Genomic DNA, 18,883 nt, shown 5'->3' with positions numbered 1-18,883 from the left:
GCTGTATCTTCCCCTGCAGCAGAACACATGGACAGTAAATACTTCAACACAACACATAGGTTGTATGGTGCCAACTGAGCTATAAAAGTCAGTTACATAGAATTAGTTGTTCTTTTTTGACATGAAAAGGAATGAAACATGAGATATTTTGAACCACTATTATTGTGGGGCAAAGTAATAAAAATCCAGTTATTACCTTGAGTCTCTTTTAAAAACTACCACACATTAGGAGTACAGTGTACAAAGCTATTTTCAGTCCATGTACTTTTGACTCTTACCCTGTGACAGAAGCTGAGTATATCATATCATATGTTCCTTTAGCAGTTGCTCTTGGGCAGGTGCCTCTCCCTGCCAAAATATAAAGCTGCCAATGTATAACACTGGCCTCAAAGAAATACTTTTGTACTGGAAGATGGAGACAACAGTAACTTCAGTAACAGATCCATGTTCAAACTGCTTCATCTGACATCTCTACTTTTGGTTTAAATTCCCAGAAGGGAATGATGAAACAATTTGGTTCCCACTGTGATAACTACTGAAATTCTTCACTGTAACTAATAGCATGGGTTTTTACACCTCAGCTGAATAAGGCTACAGTAGATACTTGACAGCTTACAGCAAGTTGTGCTGAAGTACCAAAAGGCTGCTTAAGAAAACATGTGCAACAATGCCCTAAGTGGAATCAGGCTGCCTAAGCAACACAGCTGGGAATATGCATGAAGCCACAAAAAACACCTGAGCTATTTAGAAACAGCAACAACAGCCACTCAGAGGCACCCTGACAGGCCTGAGAGGTTGGCCTGCAAGAACCTCACAAAGTTCAACAAGGTTAAGTGCAAGGTTCCTGCACCTGGGCTGGGGCAATCCCAAGCACAAATACAGGCTGGGTGGAGAGAGGAGTGAGAGCAGCTCTGGCAAGAACTTCAGAGGATGCTGATGGATGAGAAGCATTACATGACCTGACACTGTTTGCAGCCCAGAATGTCAATCGTATCCTGGACTGGCTCAAAATAAGTGTGGCCAGCAGGTCAAGGGAGGGGACTGTCCCTCTATTCCACCTGGACTAACATGTCCAGCTCCGCAGCTCCCAGCATAAGGATACGGAGCTGCTGGAACAAGACCATAGGAGGCCATGAAGATGCTCCCAGGGGTGGCATCTATTCTATGATGACAGACAGAGAACTGGGGTTCTTCAGCCTGGAGAAGAAAGGGCTCCAAGGAGACAGTACAGCACCTTCTAGTACCTAAAGGGGCTCCAAGAGAGCTCAAGAGGGACTTCTGACAAGGGCATGTAATGACAAGACAAGGGGGAATGGCTTCAAACCAAAAGAGGGCAGATTTAGATTAATATGAGGAAGAAATTCTTCCCTATGAGAGTGGTGAGATGCCAGAACAGGTTGCCCAGAGAAACTGTGGATGCCCCATCCCTGGAACAGTCCATGGAAAAGTTGGGCTTTAAGCAACATGGACTACTGGAAGGTGTCCCTGTCCACGGAAGGGAAGTTGGCAGCAGATGACTTTTAATGTTCCTTCCAACCCACACCAATTTATGATGATTCTATGATCTGTGGCAGGTTAAGCAGCCCTGCCTACTCAGGTCCATAATCCTCTGCCTGAATCTCCAAACTCTTCAAAATGCTAATGCATCCTTACATGCAGTGCCAGTATTTAATGCTCTCATTTATTTTGTCATAGAACATATCAGTACAAGACTGAGACTATAGAACAGATTTAATTCAGAATTTTTTAGACTGTTTCACAAACCGATGCTTTCGGGAGCAGCTGTAAGCTAGCTATTCCTAACAGACCCTAAAGAATTACTTATTTCAGTTTGCAATGGGTATAAACTGATGCATCATCCCAGGCAGCCTGTGCTCTCTTCATAGCCATAAGCAACTAAAAACTACTACACTCCATGTGATGTAATCTGGAATAAAAACTTTGCAAAAGACATCTATGCTGCAGAACTAACACCTACAGAAGCCATAAGCTGAAAGGATTTTTCTGGAGATCAAAAACCTTCTGGATCCTAGAACCCAACCTGAAAAGCCCCATTTGAATGTTCTCACTGGAAATCCTATGAACATTTATAACAATTATTGTTAAATATGAGGTCTATATCCTCTGATAAGAAAGTGTTGCTGCTCTCTATTGGAATTACAGCCGATATTCATGCAAGTTGGAATAAACCTCCTCTTGCCAGTATAGACAAGGGGTTCTTACTTCATCAAAGCACTACTTTTTTCATAGCAGTAAGTTTTAGTGGAATGCACTATATAAGGCTACCTTTTCCCTTAGGGCTGAAAAAATAAGTTGCAAAATTGGGAAAAAACTTAGAATAAACATTAGGAGTGCAAAATGTCTACCTAGAAAACAAAGACTACTAAAGCTGTGGAGCTCTTCTGTCTGCCCTTCTCAGATCCAGCTCTTAGACAGTCCTCAGTGTGCTCATCCATATCCTCACATACATGCACCATCTTGCTTTGAAAAGATTAAGATTTCCATTTTATCCAATTTCTATTAAGGACAGGAGTACAGCATTCAGACCTTCCACAAGCACACTGAGAACAAGCAGAACATAGTCCTTTTCCTGATCCTCCCAAGGTCACCTTTTAGCTCCGGTATTTATGCACCACTGTTTTACAGAAATGTAACAGTATAGTCAGTCTTCACCCCAGCCCAAAAGCAACCCAGACCCTCCCACAAGAACACTGTATTTCATCACAAGTTTTTTTGGAAAACACACAGAATATTTCAATTTTGGGGGAAAAATATTATTTTATTCAGAAAGTCTCTGAACACAGCCATAACTTGCCAGCATATACTACATGTCCAGCCTATACATAACTGTTTCCCATCCTTTTAACATGATAACTTCAGAATCAAAGAGAATTGACCCCTTAACTTTCTTTAAGAAATGAAAATCTGAACATTTTCTCATTGTGTGAGCACAACATTTACAAAGGGCTGATTTACAAAGGATTCTGTTCTACTCACTGGAGTGCTACTTCCCCCTTTTTATTGTTAAACTGAAGTGGAAGAATCCCCATCAGTAGGAAAATTCTGCATACTGAATGTGATTATCTTTGCATAAATTCTGTTTACTTTAGTGCAGAGGCCACTCTGAAATACAGATATAGCTATTTAAGTTACAGCAAAAAAATCAGCAGTGACATTTACACTTTGAGAAACCTCAAACTACTCTAAGATGACAAAAACATGAAATTATCACACAGTGAAAACTAGTGCCTGTGAAACTTTACTGGCTTGGTTTTACTCCAACAGGCAGTCTACATACACTAACCAGTTAACACAGATTCAAACATTTTGTATATTTTTCACTCTTACAACCATGTAAATTCAACCAAGTAATTAAGAACTCTTCATTTTTGCTAACCAGTACAGAGGCTGAAGGACTGCTTACTCACAGGAGAGCTGCTGCCAACTACAAACTTACACAACAGCTTAAACAGGAGTGGTTTTGAAGTGAATGACAGCAATCAACAATGACAAATAATCTATTCCTTCACTATTTAGAAATGCTATTACAAACTTTCAAACAAAAAAATCTGACCAAAAAAGACGAAAGCTGGACTAGATTTCAATCCACTTTAAGTATCTTCAGTGGTTAGACAAAAATAGCCATTTTTCATCTGCACAGAAGACAAAATTTAAGAGGGACTACAAAACTATTATGCAAATAATTAAATCATTAGAATGAGATAATCTACTGTTAAAACACTTAGAAGTTCCTACAATATCTACATCTCATTCAAAGTAGTCATCAGAAGCTTTTTCAAAAAGCAGCAAGATGAAGTAAGCTAAATCAGCACTAGTGTTCCTTTTTCCTAATCAAAACATTTGCCTATTGACAATTAGTCAATACTAGACTATTAGTCCCCCACATTTCCTCTAGAAGTTTTGATTCACCATCTTCTTCTAAGCCATTATGATTCAATGAAGAGCTGTTAAGACAGGTACCTGAAAACCATAGTTATTCCAAGTTCTCCTCCCAGGTGTTACACTGTTTAGAATTATGAAGTGCACATGACTTTTATCCATTCTTTTCACCACTTAAAACCATTGATATTAATCATTCTAAGACATTCAGCCATGCAAGAAAATTCATGCAAACTGGAAGTCCCAGGAAATAGCTAAGTCAAAAAACAAGGTTAAACAGATCTTCACAGCAAGTTTATGATCACATATCAAAGCAAAATACATTTGAGTTATAAGATGGAGCAAAGTATTTTGTCATTAATATTTAATTTCTTTATAAGCAATCCAAAAGTATGTAGCATTACAGCACTACAAAACAGTAAAATGCTCCATTACACAACATATAACTCAGTTTTTTGATATAAACTTGGTTGATGAATACATGTGACCTAACATATCATTACCCTGAAAATGTATTTTCAGACACATTCTGAAATATAGTCAACTCCCTTTGCTACCTAGAAAAAAAATCTCCTCGCATTTGCTGTCCCTTTACTCAGTTCTAACTCGTTTTCTTTGCAACATTGAGTTGAACTCCAACTAACTTTTAAAACTAATTCCCTTCCCTGATATGTGGCTTGTATCAGATTTTACTTAATATTATTTTCACTCTGACCAGCTAATACCCATACTGTTAAATTCATGAGAAAACCTTTCTTAGCTCTCATTACAAAGATGTATTCTTATTCTTTCAGCAAGGCTTTTCCATTGGATATATCAAGAATTAGGAAAAAGAAAAGGTTATAAAATTAATACAAGGCCTTCAGCAAAGTGAGAAAACCTAAGCACTGTTACTTTCCAATCTCAAGTGCAGGCAGTCAAGCAAGACCAATTCCTGCATGGCCCTGACACAAGGCTTAGGAGCCACTTTTGAAGTTGGACCCCCAACTCAATCCCATGGAGATTGAATCTCAGTGCTACCATGCCCTGCTGCTTCAATAAAATATGGCACTCACTGAGCAGATCACAAAAAAAACCCCCACTTCTTTTCCTAAAAGAGGCAGTCCTGACTTATTCATTTCATTTCTATCAAGCAGGGACAACCTCTATGCCTGTACAATGCAGAGTAAGTGACAAGAAGAAAATCTAATATTCAATCCCACTATCAGGAAAACAAGTGCAATCAGATTTCAAAATTTTATTGCATTCTTCTTCACTTTTGGTTATTCTTTACTTTTTATCACAATTAGAAAAATAGAGCTCTTTTAAAGCTTGTTTTAACTACTAAATGCTTGCATTCTACATATTGGTCTTCTAATCTTTGACAGAAAATAAAGCAACTGATACGTTAAAGATCCATGCATTTTATAAAACAGCAACAATCAGAAGGTAACCACCTGAATTTCCATAGTGTTTGCATTGATATTATGTATCTTTATTCACAAGACAATATGAAATGCCATTGCAAACCACTCTCAATTTCCTTTCTGTGCTTTCATGCAGACATAGTGATGACTCCATTTTAGAATGGCAAAATTACTCGAGAATTCTCCGAGAAGAATACTTATATTCTGCCCTGTAGAAAGGTACAGCATTTCAGAATAACATACATAGTATGAGTTACTAACTGCATTAGAAAGTTCTGGAAACAGGTTCTTGCTTACAGACTCCCAAAGGCAGCCCACTACATCCAGCCCAAACAGAAGGGTTTGTCTGTGCTTTGCAGAGGTGCTACAGCAGTACAGGGAGGCTTATCCACTCCTGGAAGGCAATTCTAGGAACCATCACTGGCTTGGAAAGTCTACTCTTGAAGTGAAATAATGTTATTTCAAGTACAGCACTACCCTTACTAACCTTCACAAAGCCATCTCAAAGTCAGACCACAGTAATTGTATCATCAATGACTGTAATGAACAGTATCCAACCTCTGTATACAGCCAAGTCTCCTTAATTTTAATCCTGAAAAAAAGTCCTCTGGAACCTTCAAGGTTTGCTTCCTGATGCCTAAGACAATTCAGTTCATTAAGCAATTATCTTCTAAGAAATGTCAGGCCACCTATAGGACACCTATAAAATACCTCTGTTGTGCCACACTGCATTCACCTCTGAGACTGTAGAGTACTGTATTCCAAGGGAGAGACCACTGAAGTGTCTGTGTCACCTCTTCCAACAGAATCCAGCACATGATAGCTAGGAACACAAGAGCTCTTCAGGACAGGACCTATCGCCTGGCTCCAGCTGGAACAGACAAAATGCACAGACCATGTGCAGCTGGAGGCACCTCCTGTTAGCTGGTGAGCTAACAGCAATGCTGCAGAGCTTTCTGAGCACAGGTGAGCTGTCCTGCAGAGCTTTCTGAGCACAGGTGAGCTGTGCTGCAGAGCCTTCTGAGCACAGGTGAGCTGTGCTGCAGAGCCTTCTGAGCACAGGTGAGCTGTGCTGCACAGAGCCTTCTGAGCACAGGTGAGCTGTCCTGCAGAGCCTTCTGAGCACAGGTGAGCTGTCCTGCAGAGCCCACCCAGCACAGGTGAGCTGTGCTGCAGAGCCTTCTGAGCACAGGTGAGCTGTGCTGCACAGAGCCCACCCAGCACAGGTGAGCTGTGCTGCACAGAGCCCACCCAGCACAGGTGAGCTGTGCTGCACAGAGCCCACCCAGCACAGGTGAGCTGTGCTGCACAGAGCCCTCCCAGCACAGGTGAGCTGTGCTGCAGTACACTGAGTCATTCCAAGGCCATAAAGACACCCAAGGAAATCCCAGCCTGAATCGAGCATCACCAGGCACATACCCACCTGGGCAAGGAATCTGCCTTTGCATGACGGATGCAAGCAGGTCAATTTGACAAACATGGTGCTCACAAGCACGTTCAGTCTAGACATTTCTTTGCTCTGTCCCAGGCTTAAATCAGTTAGCTACATTAAAACTAGGTAAATCATGGGTTTAAGATAGAAGCATTATGATTTGGCAATCAGGAATGTTTTGGCTTCACTGAACTCCAAGACAAACATAACAGCATTGAACTTGGGAATAAAAAGTTGTAGCTTTATAGAATGACAAGAAAATGCCATTTTTTATTGGAACTTAAGATCTTAACTAGGAATTTTGCTTCCCAACGCAGCTAGGGAAGTTCTGAGTTACACAGCCATCAAAAATTATTTTAAAAATCGTTTCTTAGTCCCCCTGGCATTTTTGACATTTGAGGTATGTGTAATTCTTCTTGATGTAGTGTCATTTTGCAAATACTTTTCGATAAAGCTTTGAAGAGCAAAGTGAAACATGATCTTTGCCACAGCTGCTAGTAAGAACCTTTCAAGTGAGAATTGAGAAATTAACCATTACGACAGTTTTATGCTGTTCTTCAGGAAACCTATGAGAAGTAGGGGATTTTATAGCTACTAAACTGAGCATATCTGCCAGTTTCAGGGAAAAGGACACTGCAGCAGACTTCTCCACTCTGCACCCAGCAGAGACAAAAGTAAACATTTTACCTAACAGCAGTCAAATATTAGGACTAAACTGCATTGGGAAAAAAAAAATGAAGGAAGCAAATAGCCCATACTGGCCTCTTGCTAGTAAAGCCACGAACCAGTCTTCTCAGATTTCACTTGGCACACAGTAAGGAAGACATCATTCTAATTTAGAGCAATTCATTTTCCAAATAACATAAACTATACAAAACAACCAAATAATCCTGTTTTATCACCAGAACTGTAGTGGTTTGGCTGTTTGCATGTTAGTCAAGTCAAAAAGAGATTTATAAACACATACATTGAGTAATATTGTATGGGATACATGTACCATGTAAGAATATGATAATTACTCAGAGTTATAGTCTCCTAAATTTTGTCAGTGTAGCTGCTTCCAAAGCTTAGAGTGCTCCTGTAAGAAACACAAAATGTATCTACAGCTGCAGTCTTTTAACTAGTGAACCTCCTTCAAGGTTAAGTACAGATTGGTGTTTTTCTTGGTGGGCCCAGGTCAGGCCTAGCAGAGAACCCTAACTGGGCAGAAGGAAAGCAAGAGAACAAAATGTTTCTTTCACCAACCCAAACCTTTGCCTGACAACTCACTTAAGGAGATTGCACATCAGGAAAGCTGTGACAAACTCTTTATACAACATCTGCCTATGGCAAATCCATCTCCCTGTACCATCCCCCACTGTTTACATATGAACTAAATCATCCTGCTCCCCATCCCAGCATCACTCCCTCCTCAATTTTTCCTTATTTATTCAACTGCTTGACATCCAAGCCTCTATAATACATCAGTTATGGAGGAGGGCACTATCATCTCTATCTTCTCAAAAGAATGTCCTCACCATTAGAGGAAATATAAACAACTGAAATGAAAGACTGTACATCTTAGAAAAAGAAGGCAGCAACTGCTGTCAGCTAAATGTTACTGCAACACAGCCACCTCCAGTAAAAAACAACTGCTATAACTGATCTGGTTATGTAGGTCAACAAAGTTACTAATTCAAAGATAAAATGCAGTCACAGTCATGTTAAGATACACTCTTAATACACTTTTACAAAAGCCATTGCTTAATAAAAGATGTATTTCTGAAAGGTCAGAATGTTCTCATCCATATTTTGAAAGGACATGCAAAATACGCATGAATGCTGTGAGCTGTTCTTCACCCCCAAGTTCCCAATATCAGAATCAAACTCAGCTGTAGCTGCCAGGGCTTTAACTATCAATAAAAACCCCCAGATTTTTAAATATGTGAGACTTCAAGAGTTTAAAAACAGGAAGCTTGGTGCCTTATACACTATTATTTAATTAAAGTGAAATATAAAATGTTCCTACAGCCTTTCCTGCCTAATGAATTCCATAGGTAATTCTGTACTGTGGATGCACAAGACAGGTGACCAGATTTTCACTTCATCAAATAAACCAAGATAACTTCTTTCCCTATCAATCCTTGCACATCAGCAAGAATCAGGGTTTGCTTCTGTTCCCTCCCTGCCTCAGGACAGTCCCTTTATCTAAAAAAAAAAAAAAAAGTAACTGCAAAAAACACTTAAATTGCTGACAGCAAGAACTGTGTATACACATATGTGAACAACAAGAAGATGTCATTCCTGGTTTTAAGAGCGGCAAAGCATTGTAGATATTAGTGTTCCTGGAAAAGCCTTCTACTAAGTATCCAGCATTAATATACCTTTGGAATTTTCTACAAGTCACAACAAAGACAACATAAGACCTTACTCTGCACCTGAAAACCCAGTTTATAATAGACATACTATAACAAACCCAAGTCTACTGCAACATCTTTTCGGCCAAATCTCAGTTCTTAAATAACTGCATTCAAACCAAATGATCCTAATTACAGCAAAATCTTACCTCCTGCATTATGTCCTCTTCTGGAGAAGTACTTGGATATCAGGAATTAAGGGTCTCATTTGGTCAGCTAAAGCAACCAGACCTTGCTTATAATTTAACAAAATCAATTCAAGCCATGGAAGAGCTTACTCAAACGACGTGAAAATTCCATGAATACAAGCTCAATCCTAATCACAGAAACATAAACCCTTAAAAGTACATACTCTTAACACCTGCCCATTGAAACAGTGACAAGCCTTCATACATCTGAAGATCCTGGCCTACACTTCTGAATGAACGTTACTTCCTTGTTTATCAGGCAAAAACCAGCTGAAAATGGTGATTTTTTTTTAACATGGGTTAAGAGAACACGAACTTCGCAAACAAAACAAATGACGTCATAACAAACCCTATTACGCACAGAAATAGAAACTCATTTCCCTAAGGGAAAAAATTGTGACAAATTTGTGACAAAACCCCAGAGAGTGCTGCGGCTGCCCGCAGTGAAGACACTGCTTTGTGCGTCAACGAGGCGCTGAATAAAAAAGGAAAAATACATTCTGCGTGAAGTTCCCACCCGCCGCACAGCCCCGCCGGTCTCCGCTGCCGTCAGGGCTCAGGGCGGGGGAAGCGGGAGAGGCCCCCGGCCGCCCCCAGCCCCACCCGCGGGGTCCCCGCCGCCCCCCATACCTGAGACAGCGAGGCCGCGGGGGAAGGGGCGGGTGCCGCCGGCGCCCTGCGCAGGGCCGAGGGGTAGGAGCAGCCCCGGTGGACGCCGCACTGACCCCGCGGCGCTGCCCGGCGCGGCTCGAGAGGCCGCCGCGTCCTGACTGTGCCGGTGCAGCCGCTGCCCCCGGTGCGGTCCCGGTGCAGCCGCTGCGCCGGGCGGGCCCCGCTCTGTTGTGGCGCAGCCCCCGCCGCTCCCTGCCCAGCGCAGCGCGACACTCGGCGCTGCTTTACAGCCGCCCGCAAAGCGCAGCCGCGCCGGCGCGCGCCCCGCCTCCCGCCGCGCCCCCTGGCGGGCCATGGCGCCGCCACAGCGCGGGAGCCTGAGGGGACCGGACGGGGTCGGGGCGGCCCTGGCTGCCTTCGCTGCTGCTGCGGTTTCGCGGTCCTGTGTAAATACCTCAAGCGAGGGAGTCAGAACATGGACCAGGCTCTGCTCGGTGGTGCCGAGCAATAGGACTCAAGGCAACAGGCAGAAACTGATGCACGGAAAGTTCCACACGATCTAAGAACTTCACTGTGCAGTGAGCGAGCACTGGAACGGGCTGCCCAGGTATCCGAGAACTGGACGCAATCCTTACTGTGTTCTCTGGGATGACCCGGCTTGAGCAGGGAGGTCGGACCAGTGGGGGGACCCACCGTGGTCCCCTCCAACCTGACCCTTTCTGTCTTGTTCCCTTCTAGGACGTGTATAAAAACATCGGTTTTCTTCCCTTGACACCGCAGTGTCTCACGGCTGCCTCTCCTGGAGCTAGTGACAGGTGCGGCTGCGAAGAAATGCCAACAAATCCCAACTCTCCATCCCAGCTCTTTAGAGGTAGGGAGTTATTTGCCTTTACTGCACAATGCAGTCACTGACTCGGGATGAGGTGAGCCTTTCCCCTCTGCATTACTGATGTACACACGAACGGTAAGGAACCTGTCCCATACAGTGGCCATATGTCCCAGGGACAGCACAGCAAGCACCACAGCTTTGGGAAGACTCTCATACAGCAGCAAGTCTGAGTGTTTGTTGACTTTGCAACTGCCAAAGGCCAGGATATCTCTCTGCCAGAGGTGATGTTTCATCAGTGTCAGGGTACACATTCCAGCTCCAGACTGAAACACTGGATAGACAAGGGTGATATACTCTGTGACCAACAGCTACATAAACCTGAGGCTTTGGAGCAGAAAGGTACAGTCTGGTCTACCAATAGTTAAAGAAAGATCTTACTCAGAACACACTGCAGCACAGAGTCATCAGTACACAGCAGTTCCTACATGTTTTAGAGGAGCTAAACAACCTGTGTGCATCATTACAAAAGAAATGGTCACTGGGGAAAAACGCATGTTGACACTATTAATTGCATGAGTTTCTGAATGGAATTTCCTTAAAGCAAAAGTGGGTAAAACAACATGGAAATTAGACTCTACTTCAATACATGTCCACAAGTGTACAAAATGCAAAAAGTGCTATAGCACATAAATGATATGAAAATAAAGACTTTTTCAGCTTTATGTGTCAAATGAGAACACAGGAAGAAGTCAGATCCACATAGAGTGAAGGTGGGAAAAAGGATCACAGGTTATTTCATGTGGTTCCATGAGCAAAGCAATCATTCATTTCAGTTTGCAATAAAGACAATAACACTGGTTATCCAGCATTAACTTGCTGCCTTTCTCCACATATTTCTTCTGATGTTGGGTAGTTTTCTTTTTTTAAGTCATGTCACATCCAGCTAATTTTAGTAAACAAAGACACTGAGCCACAGATGAAATAACCAGTGAAACTGGGGAGAATGTGAAGACGGCAACAGACGGTGGGAAGAAGGTCATATCATTCAATGGAGGTCACTAGTGGCTTGTCTGTGTAAGCAATTTTAATATTTCCCATTAAGAACTAGATCCAAAGTTGGAATACTTTACTAAAAATCAGCTGGGGAAAAAAACAATCAAGACAATATATGGGAAGAAGTGAACGACCCTGAGGACTAAGAGAAGCAAAGTGAAAAAAACTTCAAATACAAAGAATGTGCACTTGAATGTTAATGACCAAAAGTTTCGGGTCTTTGTCAGGTAAAAGGCAGTTGGATGTGAACTTCAATTATCATTGTAATTAAGTAAATGACTATCAGTCAACAACATGATGTAGACATGAAAAAACAAACATGTCTGTATAATGATTTAGTCTAAACAATTTTCTCAGAGAGTTTTCAGTGCTATTGCAAAAATTATTCCTGATGTAGTCTTGCAACTACTTTATGCAGCTTTTTTTTAATATGCATCCAAGGAAGATGAACTCTAATCTTAGTGGGACGCTCAAGAAAACACAGTATAGATAATATGAGAGGAAGCTAATAAAATAAAATTTGTCTGGATTACTTTAAGAAATGAGACAGAGGAGCATTGTGAATAAGCTGATCAGAGACTAATACCTATAAAAAACCACACCAACTAGTTACGTGTTTACCTATTTACGTAATAATTGGTTTGAACACTCGTGACAAACGTGACAGAAAGGTAGTTGTTGGTGGAAAAAAACGTACAGAGTCACTTTCTGCTTGCCAGCTGAAAGACATACAAAAGATCATTTCAAAAAACAAAAACAAGTGGCTATAATTTTCAGTTCACAAATTAAAAAGCAAATGCAGTCAGTCTTGATTCTCTCCCAGTGCAGTGTCACAGTGGCCAAATGATCTGTAAATGTTCTAATTGTGTATGATTCTGTAGACCTTTCTTTAACATAAAGGCAGAATTTCTAGGATCTTTATTAGCTAATATTTCCTAATACCTATTTCAATATGGACCACCAGCTGACAGGAATATAGTAATTTGTGGGCCAGTCACCCTTAAACAAACTTTTGATAAAAGTTAGTTTGTCTGTTATTGACTGATTATTCACCTAGGTTTTAAAGAAAAGTGATGTAGAAAATACCTCAGTGCCCAGAATTATTCACTATTTTAAAAAACCCAAGTTTCTATCTGTGCCCTTTCATGTGATTTCAAGTGATTTCTGCCATTATCTTAGTATCTTGCAAAAACAGTTGTCTTGAAAATAGATTATTGATTCCTTGGAACAAACCAAAACATTCTCCTTCTCACACTTCATAGGTATAGAAAACCAAAAGATTAACTCGAATAATTCTAAATCACTAATGCAAATTTCAGAATGGCTTTCAGGCTATAGCATCATCAGTTCACAATGAACTCTTCAACTTCTAACTACAGCTGAACAAAACCATTTGTATGCACACCCCAGGGCCTGGCAGAACTAAAGACATGGAGAAGAAATGATCTTATCCAAGATCAAAACATGCCAGCCAGCAGGAGATTGCACTTCACATTTTTGGCAAAAAGACAAAAAAAGGTAACCCCCTTATCCTGAGGTTCCTTCAGCAGCTTGGCTTCCTGGCTGGACACAGCTTTGTGCAGGGCTGCTGTAGCAGTTTGCTGGCACAGCTTTTTCCAGAGGTGAGCACCAGCTTCTGGAACACAGTGCCACAGCCCCACCGGGCACAGGGCCAAGAGCCGAGCTTCTCACTCTGTCACAGAGTCCTGGATCTGCTCTGAGCCCTGCTGGCTGAAGCCTGGTAGTAGCCAGGACAGTATGGAAAGTGCCCACCCTAAAACTCCCGCCCGCAGACGCGAGTGTGGATGTGTCACACGCACGCTGCTGGCGGGGAGCTGTCTCTTGCAGGCAGGCTGTTCATCAGGACATCCTTGGCATTTACATCAGGGGTACCTTCCTGTAGACTTTGCATGGACCATTACTTAGGCGTATATTTAAATGCATGAGCTAAGTCAACTTACAATTATTAGTAATATTAATAAAATGTAAAGCCCCTTGTATTATGTTGTGAGAATGATACAGAAAACCAGATAATACAGAAACATTTCTGTGTTAGATCACAAAATCTTTGGGATTGATACTTGGATGATAAACAATCACAGCTCCAGTCAGCCCAGATGAAGATCTTATCAGTGAAAATGGGAGAAATAGAGAAGAGATAAAAAATCCTGAAAGATTTATATTATGAAAAATTGCTACTAGGAAACAAGAAAAGAATGATCATTTGCAGAATCAAAAATAAAATTTGATGGTTGTCTGTGGTATACATTTTCTGATGGAAATTTTAAAATGTGATTGATAAAAGAGCTTTCAAAAGTTCTGGAAAATAACATGCACCACTCAGGTAATTCATATTTTTAAGATACACGGAAAAACAAAATACCCTGCATTACAGTATAATGTTACTGTAGAAACGACCCACCAGTCATTTGATTTCATGTTGTACAGCCTAATGAAGCTCTCAAAGGTTAGAAACAGCACTTTTACAACACATGACTTCAGAAATTATGCAAATCCTTACTAAGGTCTCACAGTATCTTTCTGAGATTATCTGACAGCTTAAGTATTTAAGTTGGCATATAATTAAGAAGGTGTGGTGTATATAATTACTTGGAAATAGCTAGTTTGTTGATGGTATTTTTAATAGTTCTTTTTCTTATTCAAAAACAAGTATGTCACCAAGCTCTTAGTAGAAGATCACGAGATATTCCTATTTATTTTTTCAATGCTTGTACAATAATGGGGCCAAATATATTTTTGTGTTTTAATGATGCATCAGTGGCTATTTTTAGAGCAATTAGGTTTAAAACAAACAAAAGCATCCTGCATTTAATGATCTGTCTTTACACTAAGAAATTCAATAGCCATTTCCTAGCATGTATATATAGTTTCAGTGGTAAAATATAGGATAATATTTGTGTTTGATTTACAATTGGATTTATGTTCTTTTCCTTGCTGTTCTCTAGAAGAATTGTAATGAGAGCAATTGAGAGATCAGGAATTCATTTTTACAACCTCCTCTGACTGCTCATAATGCAGTACATCAATAATACATCAAAAAGAGAACTATGCATTCAGAGTGGAAAAAGTGATTTTTTTATAGCAGTGATACATATTAAATTATCAGTGATTTTTATCTCAAAGTGTATCTATTGTCAGGCATTCACTGAAATGTCTCGCACAGCTACTCTTGCCCTGTCTAGAGTTGAGAGAAACAGTGCAGTTTAAAATTGTAGCAACCAGATAATGTAACATGAGAACTGGGGCAAGATTCAGTGTCTTTCAAAGTAAAAAGGATTCTTACTTCAGTTAATCCAGCATCAGCCCAGCCTCACTCTTTTTGAAAGGGTTAGACTGAGAAAGGAACTGAGTCACTGCATCATATATTCCTGTTATAACTAGCTTTCATGCAGTCAGCCCCCAAAGTAGATCCAAAAATCTGTACTAGAAACTTGGGTTTAGGAAGCAAACAAACAAAAGTTTGTTAGAGTTGTTGTTAACTAAAGAACGAAAACACAGACTGCAAAAGTCAGTTTTTAAAGGAGTGATACGTTAAGCAGAGAAGTACATAGATCTTTGCAATAAAAAAAAAGAGAAATGTGCTTCAAGTGGACAGGGTTCTTTTTAACTGTAGAGACTGTATTTAGAGGTGACCTTCCAGCACCCCAAACCCCTCCCCTTCTCCCAAACCAAAATCTCTTTTTTTTTGGAAGGGGATATGGACAAATGGGTGGCTGTGTGAAGAGGAGGAAACTGGGACAGCCTGTTGATTCTAGTTGAATGCTCTAGCCAGGATTCCTTACAAAAAAGAGGCAAGAACTATTTCTCCATGTTTAAAAACACTGAATAACCCTTTATTTTTACAGAGCCCAGAACACACTAAAACTACAGTTTTAGTTAATTTAAAAATTCAGGTACCAACTGCATGAAACCATTACAGAGATGAGAAAGCTGGTGTTTGCTCCTGCATTGTGCTTCAGTGTCGGGTTGGGAATAGACTGGTCAGTGAAGTTGGAACTGGGATAATCTACACAGAAAAATCCACAAAAGTAGAAAGCCCAGGGGAAAATGGGACAAATCTAGGGACATTCATAGCTTCCAGATGCCTCACATAAAAAGTAGACAAAAAAAAAAATTACAGAAGCACAGGTCTGTACTTGTTTAAATACTAATAACTGGGCCAAATATTTCTCATCTTTGGAAGTCTATTACCATCTCCTAATCAAACCTTTCCACAAATTTCAGAACCTAATGGTAGAAAACAGCATTTATTTTGAAAACTAGAAGATGTTTCAAGAGACTAGTAAAGAACCGAGTGTTTTTCTTTAGGGAAAAAACCAAACAACACAACAATCAAACAGGAAATTAGAATCCATTTGATTAAAATTCCTGGATGGATTAAAAATCTTTGTATATACCTGAAAAATAACAAAATTATAAATAACAACCAATATGATTTGTTCATGACAGTCCATCAAACCAACCTAGTTTTTAATGTCTCGTTCTACAGACATAAATAAATTGAAGATCACTTCAGCAAGACTTCTGTTTCATTGACATTTTCATAAGAAAGATACGGAAATTTGATCTGGACAGAAAACCCACCAATTTATGCAAAACTGGTTGTACTTCGAACAAAATTCCTTGTACAGTTCTATATTGTTATCTCTTTGCAGAAAGGCCTAGAGACCACGCTTACAAGCCTGGAGCTGCCACCCAGCTGGGAGGTGCTGCAAGGAGAAGCAAGAGTAGAGTTTGAAATCATTGCAACAGGGGGATAATGACTCTACAAACATGAGAACAGTCCTGCACTTAGCAAGAAATCAACTGCACAGAGTAATTGCAGTAATAAACTTGCAGAAAAGAAACCAGTAGGCAGAGTGGATCGCAAGCAGAACACATCAAGTTCATGAGGTTGGAAAAGGCATCCACTCTGCTGAGATGCATAATCAGAAGAGTTGCCACCAAGGTAACTTTGTGAAGTTGTGAAAAGATAGGGTGCGAGCTAGAAGGGTACAACAACAAAAAGTCGTGTGTTTCAGAACTGATTAAAAGAAAATAAAATATCTGTGCTTTTAATAAAAAAACAACCCAAAAGAGAGACTGAACAAAAATATGGAAACAGTCTTAATTTGTGTAAAGGACTGCTGCAAAAAGAAAGGGAACGTTGTCCATATTCAATTTGAATGTATCAGCTAAACTGCAGCAGAAGGTATTTAATCCAGACATTCAAAAAAGAGAGTTAAGGACTAGACTAGACTGCCTGAGGAATGAGTGGAATCTGTGTTTATGGCTTTAAGAACAGGTTATGCAAACATCCTTTGAGGTTGTTTTCATAATAGTTTATTGTGCCTTGAGGCAGGAGGATGACTGAGAATCCAGGTAAGGTCACTTTTGGCTCTCTTGGTTGCTTTTTATTTGGGGAGGGGAAATGTATAGTGTAAAGCTTTAACATCTACATGACCTCAAACAACAAGCACTGAGGTTTAGGTGTTTCAAGAAATCCCTAACAAACAGTGCAAGTGCTGTCTTTGTTATTCCTCTCATCTTCTTTCCAGAAATGAGACACACTAAACTCACCCTCACTAATACAGGAACCCACACAGTGGGTTTTGGGTGTATTTGCACAGTTTACAACACTAAACCTGACAGCCCTGATTAAAATTTTGCTGCACTGCTGAATTCAAGGTTATGTGAAAATAAAACAGGTCTTTTTCCATACACTCACAAAAATGTTTCTGTAGTCTAAAGTTCAGCTAGTGCTTATCTATTAACCTCAAAGTCAATCCTGTTATATTTGATGTTAATAAAAATGTAACAAAAGACAGTGTAATCAAAAATATATATTCTTATTTAAGATTGTTCTTTTTATAAAAATCTTGGTATCAACTGCAACAGAAGCATAACATAGCTAAGCCATGCATGCAATTACCAGTCCAAAGTGTGCTATAAGACTTCTGTGTATGTCTGCCTTCTAAACACATAAATTTTACCTTATGTCAACTGATAACTACTTAAAGTATTACTTCAAGTAATTTTGAAATGCACTTCCAAATGCACTTTGAAAAGAAGAGAATGGTGTAACAAATCTTTTAGGATTCAGAACTTAATTTGCACAAAAGGTTGTTTAACAAAGATTTATTGAATAAAACAAGCATTCAATTTTTTCATTTTTAGCTATATGTAATTTCTGAATGAAGAGACAGGAGGACTGTTGTAGCTTCAATTTATAGGTACTTAAGTTCTGCCTCATTTGAAGATTTAGTAGGAGCTTAACATATGTTGACAAAATAATTTCAGGCGTTCCCTACAGAAAATGAATGGAACTAAGAAGTGACGTCTTCCATTACCTGGTAAAAGTACAGCCTAATAAATAAAAAGAAGAGGTTATTTTGGTAAAATTCAAAACATTAGTATTATTAATTGCATATATATATTTTATACATATATATATACATATATACCTATCTACATATACATCATTATTGTTATATTAGTATTGTACTTCTAAAATACTTCCAATAACAAACAGATACACAAACAAATCAGTTGGTCATTTCTTAAACTCTGACAAGTCAGTGGCCAGAACACGCAAGAATCACAGACGTAGTTAGGTTGGAAAAGACCTCTGAGATCATCGGGTCTGATGGCTGAAAACAATGTCAGCTGGACTGCGGCACCAAATGCCACGTCCAGTCTCCTTAAACTCAAGGACACTGATTTCACCACCTCCCTGGGCAACCCGTTCTAATATCTAATCACCTTTTCTATGAAAAAAAAAATTCTTCCTAATGTCAAACCAAAACTTCCCCTGGTGCAGGTTGAGGCCACGTCCTCCCGTCCTGTCTCTGTTCCCTGGGAGAAGAGACCGACCCCCACCCGCCCACACCCTCCTGTCAGGGAGTTGTAGAGTGATAAGGTCACCCCTGAGCCTCCTCTTCTCCAGGCTGAGCTCCCCGGCTCCCTCAGCCGCTCCTCACAGGACAGGCGCTCCAGACCCTTCCCCAACCCCGCTGCCCTGCCCAGCCCCGGGGATCTCCCCCGCCCTCCGGCGCTGCCGGGACGCG

General features: G+C 40.4%; 1 protein-coding gene and 1 long non-coding RNA gene across 10 annotated transcripts in view; one reads left to right on the top strand and one right to left on the bottom strand.

Annotated features, from left to right (window-relative positions):
- Positions 1 to 10,218, bottom strand: part of RNF111 (ring finger protein 111) — a 45,858-nt gene extending 35,640 nt beyond the window's left edge. For 7 of the 9 annotated variants that reach the window (XR_009278419.1, XM_058846625.1, XM_058846628.1 and 4 more), the window contains exon 1: positions 279 to 348. Coding sequence is in view for 6 of the 9 variants with exons in the window: in XM_058846625.1 (XP_058702608.1) it covers positions 279 to 304 (26 nt within the window). In the remaining 3 variants the exon portion in view is untranslated. Of the gene's footprint in view, positions 1 to 278; positions 349 to 9,283; positions 9,733 to 9,952 lie in introns of those variants that run through there. The other 2 variants (XM_058846633.1, XM_058846630.1) reach the window with 2 other exon arrangements.
- A 39-nt stretch (positions 10,219 to 10,257) lies between these two features.
- On the top strand, positions 10,258 to 18,815 carry LOC131582963 (uncharacterized). The gene is made up of 3 exons (XR_009278421.1): positions 10,258 to 10,541; positions 10,673 to 10,805; positions 16,493 to 18,815. It is a non-coding gene; the product is annotated as an uncharacterized LOC131582963 (long non-coding RNA).
- Positions 18,816 to 18,883: the final 68 nt, after the last annotated feature.

This window comes from Poecile atricapillus, chromosome 11, assembly GCF_030490865.1.
Source record: "Poecile atricapillus isolate bPoeAtr1 chromosome 11, bPoeAtr1.hap1, whole genome shotgun sequence".
NCBI classification, from domain to species: domain Eukaryota; kingdom Metazoa; phylum Chordata; class Aves; order Passeriformes; family Paridae; genus Poecile; species Poecile atricapillus.
Note: the sequence above shows the minus strand (reverse complement) of the source record. Positions and strands in the feature narration are given on the sequence as shown.